The following is a 16,444-nucleotide window of genomic DNA, read 5'->3' as shown; positions in this document are numbered from 1 at the left end:
AGGAAGAAGAAAATGGCTTGACTTGTATTTAGGGATATGCAACACAGCAGTGCCTAACTGGTTACACACTCCCGTAAGCTCAGAAACACCTTATGATTTCCACACTTACACCTCACCTACATGTGTGAGAATGGCTTGAGAAAAGGAAGAACTCTGTTTGTCTTATTTGTGTTTTCTGGGTGACTGTCACAGACATTTTTCATAGGAAAAATAGCACAACACCTTCTCAAACTGCTTTATGGGAAAAATGTTAAACTTTTAAACTAGTTGGGCATACTTTACACAAAAGCTCTACAAAATGGCAACTTGCAAGGGCGATGGAGAATCCTTAAGGTTACTTATAATTTTACAGTTACTGCATCCAAATTCAGCAAGCTGTCGATTTTTATTTCATTCACCTGAATGAAATAAAAATCAGAGAAACAAGAAGAAAGAACGATGAAGTTTATCTGACTGTACAAATGCAAGAAAGAAAATCATACACAAATGTCCATAGCAGGAAAAAAATTTGTGGAGACGCTTCTGATGCTATTCCAGTGCGGGATGCTGTGTGAACACCATCTCCTTCGCCCAACCTGCTGCTCCGTTTTGCGCTCTCCCCGTCCGTGGCCTCTGCCCATGCAGCGAGGTGCCCTCACTGCTCCTGTGCCGTCCCGGTGCCGACAGCTTCCCGCACCGCCTCCCAGCCACCCCCGCTCCCACCGGGCGAGACTCCCGGTACCAGAGCAGGGCGCTTGGCTCGCCTGTCGCTCCGCTCGGTCCCGCTGGCACCCGCGGCCCGGGGAGGGCAGCCACACGCTGAGACCGGGGCGCGCCGGTGAGCTGCGGATGGCCGGCGGCGGGAGACATCCCGGCCAGGAGAGCTCGGGGGCCGGCGGGGAGCGGCATGCCCAGCTCTCAGCCCGGCCCGGCCCGGCCCCACACCCGCCCTCAGCCCGGCTGCCCCGGCGGGCGGTGCCTCGGCCCCGCGGCGCCGCCGGGCGGCGCTTGCGCACTGCGGCCGCCGCGGCTCGCCCGCCTCTCCGGCGCGCCCCGAGAGCCGCGGCGGAGCCGCTCCGAGCCCGGCGAGCCGCACCGGGCAGAGCGGAGCCAGAGCCGCGGGGAGCCGGCAGCAGGAGCAGAGCCCGCCGTACACCAGCCCCTACCTGCGCGGGAGCCGTGGCTGCCGCCCCGCTTCACCTGGTGCCCGCACGACTCGGGAGGCGAGAGCAGCCCCGAGGGGTCCGTCCCGGGGCTTGCCCGCCTGGCGCCGGCAGCATCTTTGGTGCCCTGGCCGTGCTCGCCGTCCCCTGCCCGCGTGCGATCGTTTGGGGGTGCAATGATCGATCCCGGCAAGAGTTTTGCAAAGCTCTGAAACACCTTAAGCTGCGCGCAACAACCTGTGTTCTCCGAGGTGCTGGAGATGAGGAGATGATGTTAGTGTTCGCGACGGCCCGGCGAGGGGAGGTGTCTTCCTAAAGGGACCTTTCCTGACCCGTAGAGCCGCTGGGTGCCCGCGGCGACCAGAGGACGCAAATGGGCAGCACGAGACCGGTGCGGCTGCTGGCGAGGAGGCAGCGGTCCCGGGAAAGGGCGGAGCGCCGAGGGGGGGTTCTCCCGGCGCTGCACTTGCTACATTAACTCTGCGCGTCGGAGACGGCGACACAACTTTCCGGGTCTGCCCCGGGCGTCGGTGACAAGAGGCTCCTCGCCGCTCCGCTCGTCGCGCCCCCAGCGCCGGCGGCTGCCCGCGGCGGACCCCGGCGGCAACGGGAGCAGCGCTCCTGCGGCAGCGGCGTCGTGGCTGCTCCTGACCCGGCTATTCCCGGGAGCCGGGTGGGCATGTCTCCCGCTCTCAGCCCCGCCGAGCGAGGCGGCCGCCGGGTCTGAAGGAGAGCGGGTGAGCCCCGCCGCCTCCCGGCCATGCGGCCCCTCGGCGCTCCGCTCGCCCTGCTCTGCCAGGTGCTGGGTGCGTGGGCTGCCTGCGCCCTGGCCCCAGACCCCGTCGCAGCCTCTGGGCCGCCGGCGCCCCCGCAGCGCGCCCGCTCGCCGCCGGCCCCGCCGCCCCTCGCCCCCGGCCGGCGGGCGGCCGCGACGCTGCCCGGGCGCGGAGCCCTCCCTCCCGGCGGAGCGGCGGGGCCGGGCGGCAGCTGCGCGCCACGCGGGGCCCCGGGCACCGGGCGACGGCGGGCGCGGAGCAGCGAACCCGGGGCCGGGGCGGCGGCGGGGAGGGGCGCGGCGGGCGGGCCCCGCTGGCTGCCCCTGAACGGCTCGGCCGGCGGCGAGGGCAGCGCCGGGGGCCGCGGGAACGCCACGGGGCGCCGCGCCCGGCTCCGCAACCCCTTCTACCCGCTGACCGAGGAGTCGTACGGCGCCTACGCCGTCATGTGCCTCTCCGTGGTGATCTTCGGCATCGGCATCATGGGCAACATGGCAGTGATGTGCATCGTCTGCCACAACTACTACATGCGGAGCATCTCCAACTCCTTGCTGGCCAACCTGGCCTTCTGGGATTTCCTCATCGTCTTCTTCTGCCTGCCGCTGGTTATCTTCCAGGAGCTCACCAAGAAGTGGCTTTTAGAAGACTTCTCTTGCAAAATCGTCCCGTACATTGAGGTAACGTCCGTGGGTGGGGATACGCGGACCCCGAGCTCCTCTCCCCGCCGCAAGCCTGAGCCGTGTGCGGGGCCGGCGCTGCTCGCTGTCATCGCTGCCGGCCCGGGGCGTCCCGGTGCGCTTTGGTCCGGGTTTCCTGAGTGCTCTTGCGACGGAGCGGAGCCTGTCCCGGCCCCGCAGGGAGCGGAGTCGGCAGTGGCCGCACCGGGTCCAGCGGCACCGGGATTTCTGCGGCTCCCGCTGAGTGCGTCCGGCGCTTCCTGCCACTCGCGCGACTTCTGCCAAACTTTCCTTGCTCCCCGTGACCCTGAAAAACAAGTGATCCTCTCAGAATTAGATTTCAAGCTTTTCACTTTGTTTATTTCAGTAAAGTGAAGATGGGTCAGGAAAGCGGATGAAGGGCTTGAGGGGATCGCTTGTAAGGAGGTGATTGTAAAAATGGGATCATCCCATCAATGGAATGTCTGGACTCTTAACTTATATTTCAGCGTTCAAATCTCACGTTTATTTAGCTGCAGGTTTGTTGGGTTTTGTTTTTGTTCTTGTGTTTTTGAAAGACACCAGCTCCGTTTAAACTGCAGCTTCTTGGCAGCTGTTCAGCGGCTCTGTCAAAGAAGCTCTCAGACAGCTGGCCACAGTCCTGCCGGCAGTGCTCAGGTTGTCCGCTTTATTTATTTACTGGAACTGAACACTGAGGCTTGCTGCTACGGCGGTAGCCTGGAGTTCTGGCTGGCTCTCCTGTATTCCCGAAACCTTATGTCCAACATTATTCTGTAACTGAGAGCTGAGGAAACAACTGGTGGTTCTCTTGTCCTAAGAATGAGCTATTAGGAAAAAAATCCCAAACAAACAAAAAAGCAACCCCCTGTGCCCCTCGCAGAAAACCTTCAAATACCCAACTTGTTATTAATATAAAGTGTCAGTTTCAGCAGCACATTAGTACACAGTAACACAGAATTAACTGTCAAATGATACTACGATATTTTGAAGTGTTGAAAAAAGTGTGTGACCTGTGTAGCCATAAAATTGCTGCTGCTTCTTTCATCTGTTTAGTTTATTACTGGTGGTATTGGACAAAGGGTGGAGCTGTGTTACTCTTAGTTGAATTCTAGGCCAGTACTATACCACCTGCATTTAAAAAACTCAGAGTACACTTAAGTGATTTGCATTTAAGAAGACATGATGCAGTAAATATGTATTTATGGAGAAACTTAGTGCTTGAATCCTTTAAAATTCCTGAAATGGATTCTGGGGCTGCTGTGTTAACCTGTAAAAGTAAGTAGCCAGTAAGTTGCAGTGTTTTAAAAGTAACCATTTCATTTAAAATAGATACTGTAGTTTGTGTTTCAAGGACTTTCATGTGACATTTCATGCTTCCTAACCCTTTTTTGGTGCGCCCACACACAAAGTTGAAATAGATCAGTATTTTAGATGATTTGTGTGGCCACACTGTTCCTCAAAATTAGTTGCTTATGCTTTGCAGCTTTGGGCACTAAAGAGTTTTTCAAACTGAAAATAGCTTAGCTGAAATGTAGTTGCTGAAATTCAAAACTGTAATCCTGAAAAATATTCAGCTGCTGCTATATGCCATTATAATTTAATGTTACCTTGTTTTTTCACTTTAAAGTTCTGTGGATGTCTAGAGCTGGTCTCATTCAAGAGTCCAGTCAGGTGAACCGGTGGCTGTGTTAGGCCTAATTATCACTGGTGTCTAAAAGTAAAGCATTTTCCTTGTCCTTGAGGAAGTATAATGACTTAGTTCTAAACTTAGGTTCTTAAGAACTTTAGTTCTTAGTTACAAATATAAAGAGATCTAGCCTTAGGGTTCTGTGTTGCTCCCAGAATTGTATAGTTTTTGTTCAGTGTCATTAAATATAATACCCATGTATGTAAATTATCTCATCACCTTGAGAGGAGTAAGTAAAAGGCTGGATTTCCCTCTCTGTAAACTGTGGCAATGAGTGGCAGATGCTGAACACTGGTGGATCATGAATCCACAGTTCACCTGGAGCATGGAATGAAGGGCTATACTGTCCTATAAATCAGGATTTGACCCTGCTGAGGCAGAGAAGGCAGCTAGAGCAAAAGTTCACCACTTTCCAAGTGTTGATCTAACCTCAGAGGCATTACACAGTGACACTGACACCATCAGGAGCAATGCAGATGTGTAGCATGTCATGAAATCCATCCCGTGTGCAGCTGCTGATCCTTGCTCTGTCAAGGATTGTTTACAGCAGTACATTCATCTGACAGCTGAACAACACTCTCTTTTCCTTTGTAACTCACCTGGGCAGGCCCTTCTTCTTCTCACACAGAGGGAAAGGGTGAAGTCTTCTTATCTCCTGAGAGGAAAGCTTTGACAGATATCTTCAGGAGAAGTTTCCAGAACTTTGTGGAATACAAATATGGAATCATCTTCCTGAAGATGGACACATTTTAACCTCCTGTCTGTATTCTCTATAAGTTTGCACAGTGTTTAGTTCTTTTAAGGGTCTCTTGGTTCCATCTTTTCATCTCTTTGTTTTTGGGGGTTTTTTGCATATGCTGTTTAAAGAGAGAGTTATGTGTCTCACCTGGGTTTGTAGATCCAGAAATATCTCAAGCATCAAAACCCCTTATTGGCCTGAGTCTTCTGTCATACCAGCTTCTACTCTCAGAACTAGAGAACAGGGGATGGCTGATTATCCACAGCAAGTGATGCAGTGATCACAGCATTTTAACATAATTCAAGCATGCTTTGTGCTGTTTGAAGGTTTCAAGTGATCCCAGGGAAATACCTTGAGTTTTCTTAGTTTAGCCTCTTGTGACCAATTGGTTTTTATTTGTGCTGTTTTATGGATATTGTGTAGAATTCCAACAAAGCATCTGCTGCTAGTGATAACACATATGCACACACAGTCTGGGAAAAATGCTTTATGATATCTTCCTGCACATTTGTATAGGTAAAGGCTGAGCTTCCAGCAGTGGAATGTCTTCACAAATTTAATTTAAAGGGGAGTTTTCCCATAGCTAATAAAGATCTTCTATGACAAGTACATTAAGTAGTAATTTCAGCTATATATTGTATAACAGTATGGCCACTTGTAACTACTAGTTTTGAGTGTACTGAAAAGGAGTTGAGAAGAAAATTTGAACAACTGGTGCAGCTACTCTGCCTGTAAGGATGTGTGGAGATGTGCTTCTCCTTTGCTCTTTTAATATTCTGCCATTTTTCTGCATGGCTCAGAAGTCTAGATTTTGGCATGCATGTCTGAAGTGTTTACCTGCACACTGTTTGTTTTGTCTTTCACATGCTTTTGTCAGTATTACTCAGAATCAGGAGATGTGAGGTAAATGACAATAGAAAGACAATGAATTTGGGTAATTCCTGCTGATGTGGAATCCTTTCGGTTTTGTTCAAAGCACTCAGTCTTTTGAACTTTTGAATATAGTTCCAGTTTCCCTACTTACAGATTTATTCTGGGCCTTACTAGAAAGAAACACAAATGTAGACAAAATCTGTACTGTTATTGTGCTTTTAAATATTTTACAACTGTAGGTCATGTGAAATTGAGTTTTTTTCTTTATTTCATTTTAATGCTGAAGGCCAGTAGTGATGAGATTAAATAAGTTGTTTAAGGCCCAGAGCAACTTGCACGAGATGACAAATGGATTCTGTCAGGTAGGACTGGAAACCTTCTTTCAGGCTTAAGAAGGAACTTTGCTTGAGTTGTGTGCATTTTGCTCTTGGAGGTTACACAAGAAGCTTTGTTTGAGGGGGTTGCATTCTATGTCAACAGATTGAATCAAGCTACTTATAGCCAAGCAGGGGTTTAGAACTGAGGAATGGTCTAGCATGAGTGTTTGCAGAGGCTGATTTACCATCCTGTGCAGTCCAGCACAGAGCAAGAAGTTGCTGAGGCCAGTGTATGGTACACAGCCCTGAATTCAGTGCTAGTGAACATGAGGACCTCTGCCTTTCCCAGACACCTCACAAAGAACAGGACAAAATTTGTGGTGTCCTCATCTGGACCATAACGTGCATACAAGACTGGTGTGATTCTGGAGCAGGCTGACAGTAAAAGCTTTTGAAATCTGATGCCCAAACTCTGCATGTGCTTTTGGCAATGAATTTGTCGCATCACTCCTGTTTCTTGTGGGCAAGTTCCAGCTCAGGAAAGCTATCACAATTAGTATTCTTAGTGGAAAGCATAAAGATTGATTTGGACTGAAATACGAATTACTCTCTTTTCCTGGAGCTGATCCTCCAGGGCAATTTGAGGTGAGGCTTTTTCCCATTTCTCTTTACTTGACAAAGGTAAGCAAGAAGCACAGAGAAAGCTGCTGTTCTCTGCCTGTTCCAAAGCTGTGAAAAGAGATCCCTATTTTAAGTTTCACTTTAGGGAAGCAAGCAAATACATTTTTAATGGGAGTTTAAAAAAGCTGTGTATTATCTGTCTTTTCTGTGACTTTTGATGTGCAGCATTTTCTTTATGTCTCTTCTTTGACTCCAGTCAGAGCTGTGCTCCTGAACCTCCAGTGAGTCCTCTGGGTCACAGACAAAGACACTCAGAGATGTTTGCAGTTTCAAGGCTTCATCATGAGAGTTTTCTAGGGCAATGGCTTGATATATCTTTAACTGAGCAGAATATCTTCAGTGCTTATCACACAATAATTATTTAAAACTGAAGTGTTAATGTATCTCTGCCCTTTAGGTATTAATGTCATGATGATGATAGCTGCCATGTTGGTTGTTCTGTCAGTCATTCTTTCCTCTGCAAATCCTGTCCTTAGGATCCTCTAAGTTTTTGCTTTTGGCTAAACTTTGCCTGTGGTATTTCAGCATGGAAATGAATTTGTGTCAGAGTAGGTTTAAAATTGGGTCAGTAATATTTAAGTTACATATGTGTGGAGACAAAAAGGCAGCATCTGCGATGCCAGCCCTATTGACTCTGCTCTGAACACTAGCATGTAATTTCTCTATATGACAGGATTATTCCTGCAGAAAGAGGAAGAGGTAGATTTCTTTCTGTAGTTACATATTGCTGCTATTAAGAACTAGTGCAGGAGTCCCTTGTGTAGTGTGATGAGAACTTGATCCTCAGTGGCGAGTGGCACAGAAAAAAGAAAAAAAAAATTACCTGTTTGGTAGTGTGGTAGATTGCAAACAGGAAAATGAACAAAAATGAAATCCTTTCATGTTTTGTGTTATTTCCAAGCCCCTGGATAAGCATGTGGTGTACTAGTGAGTATTTCCAGTGCCCTGATAGTCTGTTGGCTTTTGCTTCCTGCAGAACTCAAAAGTGGTGCATAGAAGTGGACTCTGATTCTAAGCAGTATATCTTGTGATATACAGAAGTGTAAGATATTAAGAGTAAATATCACATAAAGCATGTGTGCTTTGTGACTCCTTGGTGTGAATGTTGGTAGTACTTCAAAGGAAACAACAGTGTTACACCTGTTATTCCATGTGTGTGGGATCATCTCCCTGATCATAGATTTCAGAATTGTCATCTCATCTTTCAGATAGGTGATGTGGATTTTCATTTGGAATGCATAAGGTAATTGCTGATGTCAGAGCTGTACACTGGCCCCAGATCTTCTTGGCTACTGAATTATTCTTGCCACACCACAGAAGTGTTTTCACTGTGAGACTCTTCCCTATTTTAATGCATAAAGCCATTAATGTTTAATAGCACTTCTTGTGAAAAATACAGATATATTTTTGTTCTTTTTTAATAATGATTGTGTTTTTTTCGTTTTGTTTGGGTTTTTTTTCTGGGAGTAGAGTGGGACTTTTTTATTAAAAAAACTGAAATCTAGGTAAATATTAAATAATTGTTTGCAATGTGTTGATCTTTTATTTTGCATTAGTCTGTTCTTATTACTGGAGTCTGTACTGTAAGTGTAGAGTAGCAAAAAAAAGTATTGTAATCTGTGCTAAATTTATTTATTTATCTTAGGGAAAACTGATAAATCTACAGAAGTCCCCCTGGTATGTTGCATTAACATCTTCAAAAGCTATGAAGATTAATGTGGATGTGGAATAGCCATCAGAAAATTATAATCTATAATGGCTTGAGGAATAAAAAGTCATTTATATATGACATAACAGGAAAGGATATACAGAATCTACGAGGTATCACTGATGGCTCAGAGGTGGCTTGGATAGTAGTCACCAACCTCTTCTGTAGTTCAGCTTTCCCATTACAATGTAAAAATGTTGTGTATACCCATCTCATCTTCTAACAAAGGAGGAGTGCCATGCTGTTTTAAGTTCTTTGCTATCAACATAAAATATATTCTGTCTTAGAAACTTCAGCTTCAGCTGGTAGAAGGGTCTACTTCTTATAACACCTTTATTTTAACTTGTTCAATATAAACTTAGTCTACATTGTTTCCACTCACTTCTCCATCAAAATGGTCACTGCCATTTCCAGCCTGGAGCTGCTCAGAGCTGGTTGATTTCCATTATGTTACGTTCACTGTCTTTTGGCTTAAGTAACTTTTGTATCTCATAATACATTTTTCTGTAGATAGCAGCAATATGACTTCTTGCTCTTTGTCTTACTGGGTGGAATGACCCAACCTCTCTTTTATATTCACTTACAGAATTTGGTCTTTGTTGGTCTTTTCACCTAAGTCACCTTTCCTGATTTTGTTTCTGGTTCTCATTACTTTTGACTAGAAATTAGTGGGACAAAATTGAGTCTTATTCCCACAGCCATAACTCACTGTAATACATCTACCCTGCTCTGCTGGTTAGCCAGAGTCGCTGCTCCTGGAAGCCAGGGCCAAGAGCTGTGGGACCACAGCCAGGAGAAGAAGTAGGGCAGGCCAGGAAAGGCCTGGGAATATTTTGGTAATTGTTAAAGTTTGTGAAAGGGGAACCAGTATGTTGGAAGAGTGGACAGGAGAACAGCAATTACGCTGAGCATTTCATGAGTTTGCTATTGTTCTCTGTGGCCTCAGTTCCCCAAATCAGTTTTGACACTGTTGACTAACAGCTGCTGAGCTGATGACCAAGGGTTTATGCAGTGTTTTGAAGGGGCATCACAGTGCCCACTGACTCTGTCAAGGCTTTTTAAAGAGCCACAGTGTTTAAAGAGCTTCTTTTGTAACAATAATTCTGTGTGTGCTGTAGCTAGCAAACCTTTCAACAGCAGTTCTCTGCCCAAATGGTCTGAGTATCTCCTCAAAGTAGGGGTTCCTTCACCACTTCCTCAGAGCAGATTGATGGTCATTCAGTTGGAAATTTGGGGACTTGGCTGATTTCATGTAGTAAGAGAAAGGTGTAAAATTATGTCATCCTGAATGCTTAGAGGCTGCAGGAGAATCTTTAGTGGACAATAGGGAAATAAACTGGACAAGTAAGTGATGATCAAAAACTACTGAGCCTGAGTTGTCCTTACCTTGCCTCATTTTCTGTCAGGTTGTTGGAATTAAGATTGGAACAGCGTATCAGACACTCACCTGTTACAAGAAGAGCACCATTAAACTCCGTGCAGCCTTGCACCACTTTATAATTTGTTAATTTGTGCTTCACCTTTTCCCTGTCAAATTAATGATCTTAATTCTGTAGTTATTTCAAGGCAATATAATACCTGAAAAGAAAACTTCTCTGAATTTTTTCACACTTTCAGCTTAACTCTAATTGTTAGTATGACTGGTATGAAGAAACACACCTAGACTGAAATTGTGTGAACATGCAGAATGCATGTCCCAGTTCTCTCCCATAGGTTTTGAGCAGCACCCATTGATTTTGCTGGGTATTACTCATAGTCTGCTCTGTGAAGTAATTGAACCTTTTAATTGCTCTGCTGCATTTAAGCAAGTCAGCTGGAGTGAATCCATGATCATCTGCTTGAGTGTTTTAGTTTGGTTTTTGCAAGCTTTTCCATGGCATCACTGACTCTGCTAATCTACAGAAAATAGGAGACTGTTGCTTGTTCCAGGGAAACACTGGCCTTCTTTAGCTTGTTTCATCAGTAAATCCATGGGAGGGTTTTCAAAGGCGCTTTCCAGTATTCCTCGTTGTTTCCTCTTGCTCTATTTCCCTGTTTGAAGCCTCCAAGTTGTTGGTCAGTTAATGTGACAGGAGCCCCGTAGGTTATGTTTCTTCATGGCAGACGTGTCTTCTTTCATTAGCCCAGCCCCAACAGCTGCAGAGTTTCATGTCTGGGCCGCTGTGGAACAGTCTGTTTGCAGTGAAATGTTGAAGTGTCTGCCTTGGGGTGGCGGGAGGCTCACGCCAGAGCTGAAAGGAAACATCTTAATGTACAGACACTCAGGTTTTCTTCTGTTTTGATGATTTTTATTTCAATCCCCAGTGATTTCCAGATCTCAGTTATTTCCCTGTCTCTTGTAATTGTAGCAAGCTGAGTCCTGACCCTTTTGTTATTCATGTTGCATGTTAAGGCTAAAGCTTTTGCTGTCACTGAGAGATTTGAAGACTGCACGCACATTTAAATATTTTGGAAACAAAGCTACTAATCTTGAATTAAAAAATCTGACTCCGAGCTGTGATACAGGAAAATCGTATTTCATTAGCGAAGTTTGTCATTGTTCATTAAGATTTCCCTGTAAGTATTTTCCTTTAAATGTTTTTTTATTTTTTGTTGTATTTACCAAACTTTCTTTAAATCTTGTCAGACAATTAAACTTCCAAATCAATGGTTGCCTATTAAAAATGTTTACAGTAGTGCCTTGTCATTGTTAAATGTTTCTGCAAGTTAATTAGTAAGAGATTGGATCTTACTTATTCCATCTTTTAGGAGGCTGCTTCAAAGAATTCTCCAACCAAGCCAACATCTTGCAGTGCCTTATATTTTCAGTGATAGTCAATTTTAGCAATCTGATATGGCTGTTAAATATTGAAGGCCAAAATTAATGATACATTTATATAATTGTGCATAATTGTGCTATCTATCTTTGAAGAACTTTTTTCAGAGATGTGTAAACAGTATTATTTCAATATTGCGGTGGAAATCAGAAAGTGTTTCTTAAAGTCTATATGAAATTTAAATATAGCATTGCACATCAAATTTTGATAAGCAAAATTATAGTGAACTGCCTAATATTACTTTATTGCAGAGATATGGTTCATTCATTATAAAAGTAAACATTCTTTACATTTATTAACAATATTATTTTACTTTCTTTTTCCTTCACAATACATCAACACATTTTCAGCATAACACATGTATGCAAACCCAAGAAAATAAGTGAATTAAAAATTAACAGGGCACTTAGTCTTTGTCCAATTGAAGTTAATGGGAGTTCTGCTTTAAATTTGAACTGAAGTTGAATTTATTACTAATAGAATTAGGCCAAAATGTATATAGTCTTCTTGCAAATTTATTTTAGGAAATTAAATTATAAACAGGATAAAATGCTAGGAAATGATGTTTCATGACAGCACAAGATTTCTGTTCATGCATAGAATAATGATTATTAAAGCTAGAGAACATAAACATTGCTCTGTACTTGTTCCTCACAGTATGTAATTGACAGCTCTCTCTGCTCTCTCCAATCCATCTTTAAATCATTTAAAGAATGAAACTTCTTGAATTTCTCCTGGTCTACAGTACACTCTCCCACAGAATGTTTCCTATGAAATAAAGCCTGGGTTTTCCTTGAATTTTTTCTACATGAAATGTTGACTATTGGTTATATAGAGCCTACCCACTGTAGTGAAGATTAGTTTTGCACAGGCTCTGGAGGTCTGAGGATTTCAAATACAGTTTCTTTGAAGTCATGGCGGGGGATGACTATGCGCCTTCATCCCATCAAAATTTTGCTTAAAAACCTAAGTCCACAAAAATAGTCATTGGATCCTACTCAATTCAGTAGGTGCCTCATCCCCAGGGTTTCTAAGTTTTGTAGATATGGAAGGTTTAATGTTTGATCCCCTGCTTGCATAGTGAACTTGTTATGTGGTCATAACTTCTGCTGAAGGAAGACTTTCCTCTCTCCCATTTTGACTTAAAATTCCAACCCCTGTAGTGGAACCAGTCTTTCTGGAAAACACCCCTTAGAAAAAAGTGGGGAGGAAACAGTTTTACATTTTAGTCAATTCCAATTTTTTTTTTCCCAATCAATGTTGCACTGATGCTTGCTTGGACCTCCAGGAGAGGTTGACACCAAGCTGGAATAAGAATTTGTAGGCAAAAAAATAGAAGCATGTATTGTGTTTGGAATGCATGCTGGATGGTAGCTCAGCAAACACTGGAAGCAGAGTGCTGTCTGATGCTTCCTTTGATGGTGCTCAGCACCACAGTGCTCAACTGCTTCTCGGTGAAGAAGCTCTGTGCTTCTCTTCCTCCCCCCTTTTTTTCTCATTTTCTTTTCCCTTTTCTCCCCCACGTTTTTTTTACCCTCCCCCAAACAGCACCCGTATTAACCCATGCTGCCTCTCCTCCTTCCCAGGTGGCCTCTCTGGGCGTCACCACATTCACACTGTGCGCTCTCTGCATCGACCGCTTCCGAGCCGCCACCAACGTGCAGATGTACTACGAGATGATCGAGAACTGCGCCTCCACCACGGCCAAGCTGGCTGTCATCTGGGTGGGCGCGCTGCTGCTGGCCCTGCCCGAGGTGGTGCTGCGCCAGCTGGCCACCGAGGAGCCCGAGTACAGCGGCAGCCCCCCGGGCGAGCGCTGCGTGGTGAAGATCTCCACGGCCCTGCCCGACACCATCTACGTGCTGGCTCTCACCTACGACGGGGCGCGGCTCTGGTGGTACTTCGGCTGCTATTTCTGTTTGCCTACCCTGTTCACCATTACCTGCTCCCTGGTGACAGCGAGGAAAATCAGGAGGGCAGAAAAAGCCTGCACGAGGGGGAACAAGCGGCAGATTCAACTGGAAAGTCAGATGAACTGCACAGTGGTGGCTTTGACCATTTTATATGGATTTTGCATCATTCCTGAAAACATTTGCAACATTGTGACTGCCTACATGTCCACAGGGGTCTCTCGACAGACTATGGACCTCCTCCATCTCATTAGTCAGTTCCTTTTGTTCTTTAAGTCCTGTGTCACCCCAGTTCTCCTGTTCTGTCTCTGTAAACCTTTCAGCCGGGCCTTTATGGAGTGTTGCTGTTGCTGCTGTGATGAATGCATCCAGAAGTCTTCCACGGTGACGAGTGATGACAATGACAATGAGTACACCACAGAACTGGAGCTCTCCCCATTCAGTACCATTCGTCGTGAAATGTCGACTTTTGCTTCCGTGGGGACTCACTGTTAATTGACCTTAGGGCTGTATTTCCTGCATCTTTTTCCTTTTTCTTTTTTTTTACTTCATAATTTTCTTCTTGAAGCAAAATGCAGGAAAAAAAAAATCACTGTTAAAAACTACTCTTGAAACCAATCTGTATTAACAGTCATGCTTTGGAAAATAATTTCTTTGGTTATTAAAAGGAAAGAGAGAGAAGGAGAGCCAGCACTCAGTTCTACATCATGAGATTTTGTGTGGTGCTAGGATTTCATTGGTTGAGGAGGAGAATCCATATCAATCTGCTTTTATTTAATTCTGTAGTATTTTTTTTTATAATCACTGTAAAATGTTTATATAGACATTGTGGGCTTTGCAAGGTGTTTTCACGTAAAAGATGTGGTGGAAAGTATTTGAAGGTAGTTTTAATCAAATTACTGTACACTATTTTGAGAGGACTTGGACTTCAGAGAATTTATAAAGTAGCATAAAAATAAATGAGGTTTTATTCTTTAACTTGATTCAATCTACATTTAACAAAGACACCTATGAGTAGTATTAAATTCCTTTAATAAGTAAAAAAAGAACTTTGCGTATCATAATTTAGGTGGCCATATTTAATTAACATTTGAGTACTTACACTTGAAGGATATAATTAGAGTGTTTAAGGAAGATGATTATAATGGTATTAGATTTATAGGAGTGGGTTTTTAATGTTATATTATGAAGGTTCAATGTGCCTCATTGAAAATTTTCTTCTTAACCTGCAGGTATACAAAATCTTGAGTTATTTCGTATTTCTTACAAAGAAACACTCACTTTATTACTGAATTTTGTCTCGTGTGATTTCAAAATCAAGATTCTTTCCAGTATACAATTTGTTTTACATTGAGTTTATGTCCTCCATCTCTGTATATATGGCTTCTACTGGCTTCAGTGAGAGTCTCATTGCAGAGAAAGGCATTTTTTTGCCAGAGGTTTGCTGACAATAAATGTGAGGGACTGAAACATGTGGAGAGTGAATTCCTTCTATTTTAAAAGGTATAAACACACTTGGGGCTTGACCTAGAGCCCATGGCAGTCAATGGAGAGGTTTCCATCAATTTCAGAGAGCTTTGAATCAGACTGGCTTCCCCTATTTGTTCTGGGATGTGTAGCATGAATATTAATCACAGGGGCTCTGTGTGCTGGTTCAGAACCGTGCTGCTCTCAGAGACTGCTATTCACTAGCAGCTCACAGCCCTGAAGCTGGTTTGAGAGCCACTGTGCTTGCTGATGGCTTCTTGCTGTCCACAGAGTTGTTAAAATGAGGAGGGTATGTCAACACTGCCAGCAACGGAGTGATACAGTAAAATCCAAAGTTGTTATAAGCAAGCCAGGCTGGAGACTGCAAAGTGCCTATCCTTACCAGCAGAGCTTATATCCCCACTCTTGGCTGAAGCAGACATTCTGTTCTTGGCAGGCAAGCTGGCTCGTATTTACACTGGGCAGCAGGCTGAAGTGTAGACACTGGCTGAGGAACTGAATTTTTTATAGATAGCTTGTATTTTAATACTAATTAAATAAATAATGCAGCTGTATTGAGCAGAAGGAAAATTTCATACACTCATGCTTTTAAATTAACACTGAATATAACTGATGCAGTGTTACCTTCCTTTTGACACCTGCCTCTATATGTGTTAAAGAGCTTGCTGTAACTTCTGGAAAGGACTCTATTTTTTGTTTGTAGATTCCAGACTTAATGTGTCTAGTCTTGGTGATATTCTTGGGCAAGCAGTATTTCTTATTTTTCTTTACCATTTTAACCTATAATAATTTCAACTGGAAAAGAAACAGTTGAAATTAATGAATATGAATCTAAATATATACGCACATGAGTTCTTCTGACTTTTGAATCAGAAACTGGGCCCTAGCAAGGCAGTCTGCTTCAACCACAGGCATTTGTTTCTGCTTAGAACTTGAGAAGTTACCCAAGTTTTTAAAGCCCTGTTTAACATGCTCAATCATTTCTGAAGATGGCAACTGTCCCTTCCTGAGAAAACCTTTCATTGACTTGCCTTTGCTTGATTACATTTAATAAAGTATGAAAGGGAATAAAGAGAAAAGATGGAAACAAACTTCTTGCTCACTTTGGTGCCTGTGTTTCCTCAAATACATATTCCCCACTCTGCATTTTGATTTTTACTATTCTTTTTAAATGCAATATTTATAAAGAATGGGAATAAGACTCCCTTTTTGTTCCTTGCTGAGAGACCTGTTTCCCTCAGCTGCCTTTTCTGTTACAACAGGGGCTCAAGGATCTTGGAAAAGAACAGCAGAATGGGAGGAAGCACTTTAAAAGAAACAAATGAAAAAAACAGAGAATTTACTTGGAAATATTACATTATCACATTTTGCTATTTTAGGTACAAGATTGAACCAGGAGACGAAATGTCCCCATTGCTTTGGATAGAAGGTGCTTCCACCTTTCCACCGTGCACTGGGTATGTGTGAGCTCTGCTAAGGACTGTTGCTAGCTCACAGCTTACATGTTCTGTGTCCCAGAGAGCTGCAGTTTGTTTCTGCATTTAAACTTATCCACAATAGGTGTATGATAATCCTGGAAAAATCAACCAAACGACCAAGCCAATCAAAAAAACAGCAAAACCAAACCAAC

At 44.1% G+C, this 16,444-nt stretch overlaps 1 protein-coding gene across 1 annotated transcript; it reads left to right on the top strand.

The window, feature by feature from the left end:
* Window positions 1–1,141: 1,141 nt before the first annotated feature.
* Window positions 1,142–15,905, top strand: GPR37 (G protein-coupled receptor 37). Its single transcript, XM_066550658.1, has 2 exons — window positions 1,142–2,595; window positions 13,003–15,905. Exons 1-2 carry the CDS (start codon window positions 1,903–1,905, stop codon window positions 13,819–13,821), a joined length of 1,512 nt encoding a protein of 503 aa, XP_066406755.1. The 5' UTR covers window positions 1,142–1,902; the 3' UTR covers window positions 13,822–15,905.
* The last annotated feature ends 539 nt before the right edge of the window (window positions 15,906–16,444 follow it).

The sequence above is a fragment of the Molothrus aeneus genome, chromosome 5 (assembly GCF_037042795.1).
Source record: "Molothrus aeneus isolate 106 chromosome 5, BPBGC_Maene_1.0, whole genome shotgun sequence".
Lineage (NCBI taxonomy): Eukaryota > Metazoa > Chordata > Aves > Passeriformes > Icteridae > Molothrus > Molothrus aeneus.
Note: the sequence above shows the minus strand (reverse complement) of the source record. Positions and strands in the feature narration are given on the sequence as shown.

Excerpts from the sequence above, each read along its gene's own strand:
- GPR37 (XM_066550658.1), top strand. The coding sequence starts at position 1,903 with ATGCGGCCCCTCGGCGCTCCGCTCGCCCTGCTCTGCCAGGTGCTGGGT. Across the intron at positions 2,596-13,002 it reads AAATCGTCCCGTACATTGAG|GTGGCCTCTCTGGGCGTCAC; the intron begins GTAACGTCCGTG and ends CCTCCTTCCCAG.